At 59.2% G+C, this 2,037-nt stretch overlaps 1 protein-coding gene across 1 annotated transcript in view; it reads left to right on the top strand.

Moving 5' to 3' along the window:
- The window catches only part of SMOC2 (SPARC related modular calcium binding 2), a 101,999-nt gene that overhangs the window by 73,630 nt on the left and 26,332 nt on the right, over positions 1–2,037 (top strand). The window contains exon 11 of the mRNA XM_029943275.1: positions 1,737–1,892. Within this exon, the coding sequence (XP_029799135.1) occupies positions 1,737–1,892 (156 nt within the window). The remainder of the gene's footprint in view (positions 1–1,736; positions 1,893–2,037) is intronic.

Genomic DNA, 2,037 nt, shown 5'->3' on the forward strand with positions numbered 1-2,037 from the left:
CCCCGGGAGAAGCGAAGGGCGATGGGCAGAGCCGTCCCCACGGAGCACGAGGCCTCCTCCTCCCTCTGCGCCCTCTGCCTTAGGAACTTTGGTTCCCAGTGTTGTTGGATGGGTGACAGACACATCTGGGTGATATTCTAGACTTTTCTGTCTTTATTCATACAAGGAAAACATCTTTATGTGTCAGAGTTTCAAACCCTCCTCCCTGACACTAGTACAAATAATGCAAGAACCGCATTTTCTAAGTGGAATTTATAGGGACTTGGTGGAAGGCCAAGACCAAACATGTGCCCTGAGCTCAGGACGGGCTCAGAGGCATCAGCTAATCCCAGACCATCTGGAGACACTTAGGAGAAAAAAGAGGACCCAAGTGAGATAACATGGCAGCTGGCTTTGAGGCGTCTCACCGGTGCCATCAAATTCGCCACGTGACCTCAGAGCCCCGTCTCTAAGCTCCTGGATCCCGCACAGGAGCCGGCACGCGGCCCACCCCCCTCGTCCCCACCGCCCCCGGGGGGACGCGGACCCCAGGCACGGCGGCAGGTGTCACCGTCGGAGGAATCCTTTCTGGTGTCTCGCAAACACGGAATGTGCTCTTCGGTGACAGACACCACCTTTCCGTGAACGGATTTTTAACAATTAAAGACTGGACTCACTGCCTGTTTACCCTGAAATAGTTCTTTGCAATTAAACGCATTTGATACAAAGGTTGAGCTCATGTTTCACTAAAACCTCAACTTCAGCTCCTTGAGCTGTTGATTCAATTCTAAAGGAACATCAGAAAGTGACATTCCAATTACTACTTCCCTGTGGGCAGGACAATGAAAGGATCCTTTTGGTTAGAAGCTCTGATTTCAGAGACCCCGTTCGCTTCTCAGAAAGGCCGGGTCTCAGCCTTGTCGGCCACAGGTGCTGCCCTGCGCGGGTGCCCCTGGGAGCCGTGGGAGCCAGAGGGAGCAGGCGCCCACCGGGGAGGGCACCGGGGAGACTCCTTCTCCCGCCACACCCGCCGGTGGGGGTTCCGAATGCGCGCCGAGGGCTCACCTTGCAGCGGGCGGTCCTTGTACAGGTCTCTCGTCCTGGCCGGGTGAGCCCGGGCCGTGTTGTCACATTTCGGCTGCTCGTACCTGCGAGGGGAAGGAGAGGGAAGCCAGGTTTAGACTTGGAAGGCGGAGCTTTCTTCCTCTTCCCAGCAGGTCGTGCAGAGGCGCCGGTCCTTGGCCCGGAGCGCGGTGTCTCCTTCCCGGGACTCAGGGCCTCCTGTGAACTCTGACCGTTTACTAGAGTAAAGCTTCTTGTCCAGCGGGCGGGAGGGGCACGTTGCAGACACAAACCCCCACGGTCTCCTCACCGCCACCTCTTCCAGGATTTGTTGTGGTTCAGAGAGGGAGGGCGGGGGATGCCAGGTGCCCCGGGGCAGGTGACGGCAGCGGCTCTGGCCCCCGGAGAGAACGCAAAGTCTCAGAAAGAACCTCCAAAGTTTTGATTTATATCTGACTGAGAGACCAACTAACCCTTAATCCAATTTATGGAGCTACAGAAGGTTGTCCCTGTGGGAAGGAAGGAAGGAAGAAGACATGACGTCCGGCCCCATATCAAGCGAGCAGAAAAGCCCAGAGCGCTGAAGGGTGGGTGGGGGAGCCCGCGGAGCAGGCTCTGTGGCCGCCTCTGCCGTCCCTGTCCCCTGCCGTCCAGTCCTCTGCGTCCCCGCCCCCTGCCGTCCCCGTCCCTTGCAGGAGGGCAGGCGCATGGTGACTAGCACTGAGGGCCCCCAGGCCCCTCTCCCTGACGGTCTGGTGCGGGGCCAGGCCGACACTGGTCCCCCGAGGGCCTTCCTGGACGGCTCCTGGGGAGCGACTGGGAGCAGCGACAGGGGAGACCCAGGCCGTGCAGTGGGGACACTGAGGGACCTGCCCCCTGGGCTCCCATGTGCTCAGACAGGGACAGGTGTGAGTGGGGAGGGGGTGCAGGTGGAATGTTCCGGACTGAAGCTTGCTGACTGGGAATTGAGCGAGGTTCTGTTGACTCCCCACCATC

The sequence above is a fragment of the Suricata suricatta genome, chromosome 7, assembly GCF_006229205.1.
Source record: "Suricata suricatta isolate VVHF042 chromosome 7, meerkat_22Aug2017_6uvM2_HiC, whole genome shotgun sequence".
Taxonomy (NCBI): Eukaryota; Metazoa; Chordata; class Mammalia; order Carnivora; family Herpestidae; genus Suricata; species Suricata suricatta.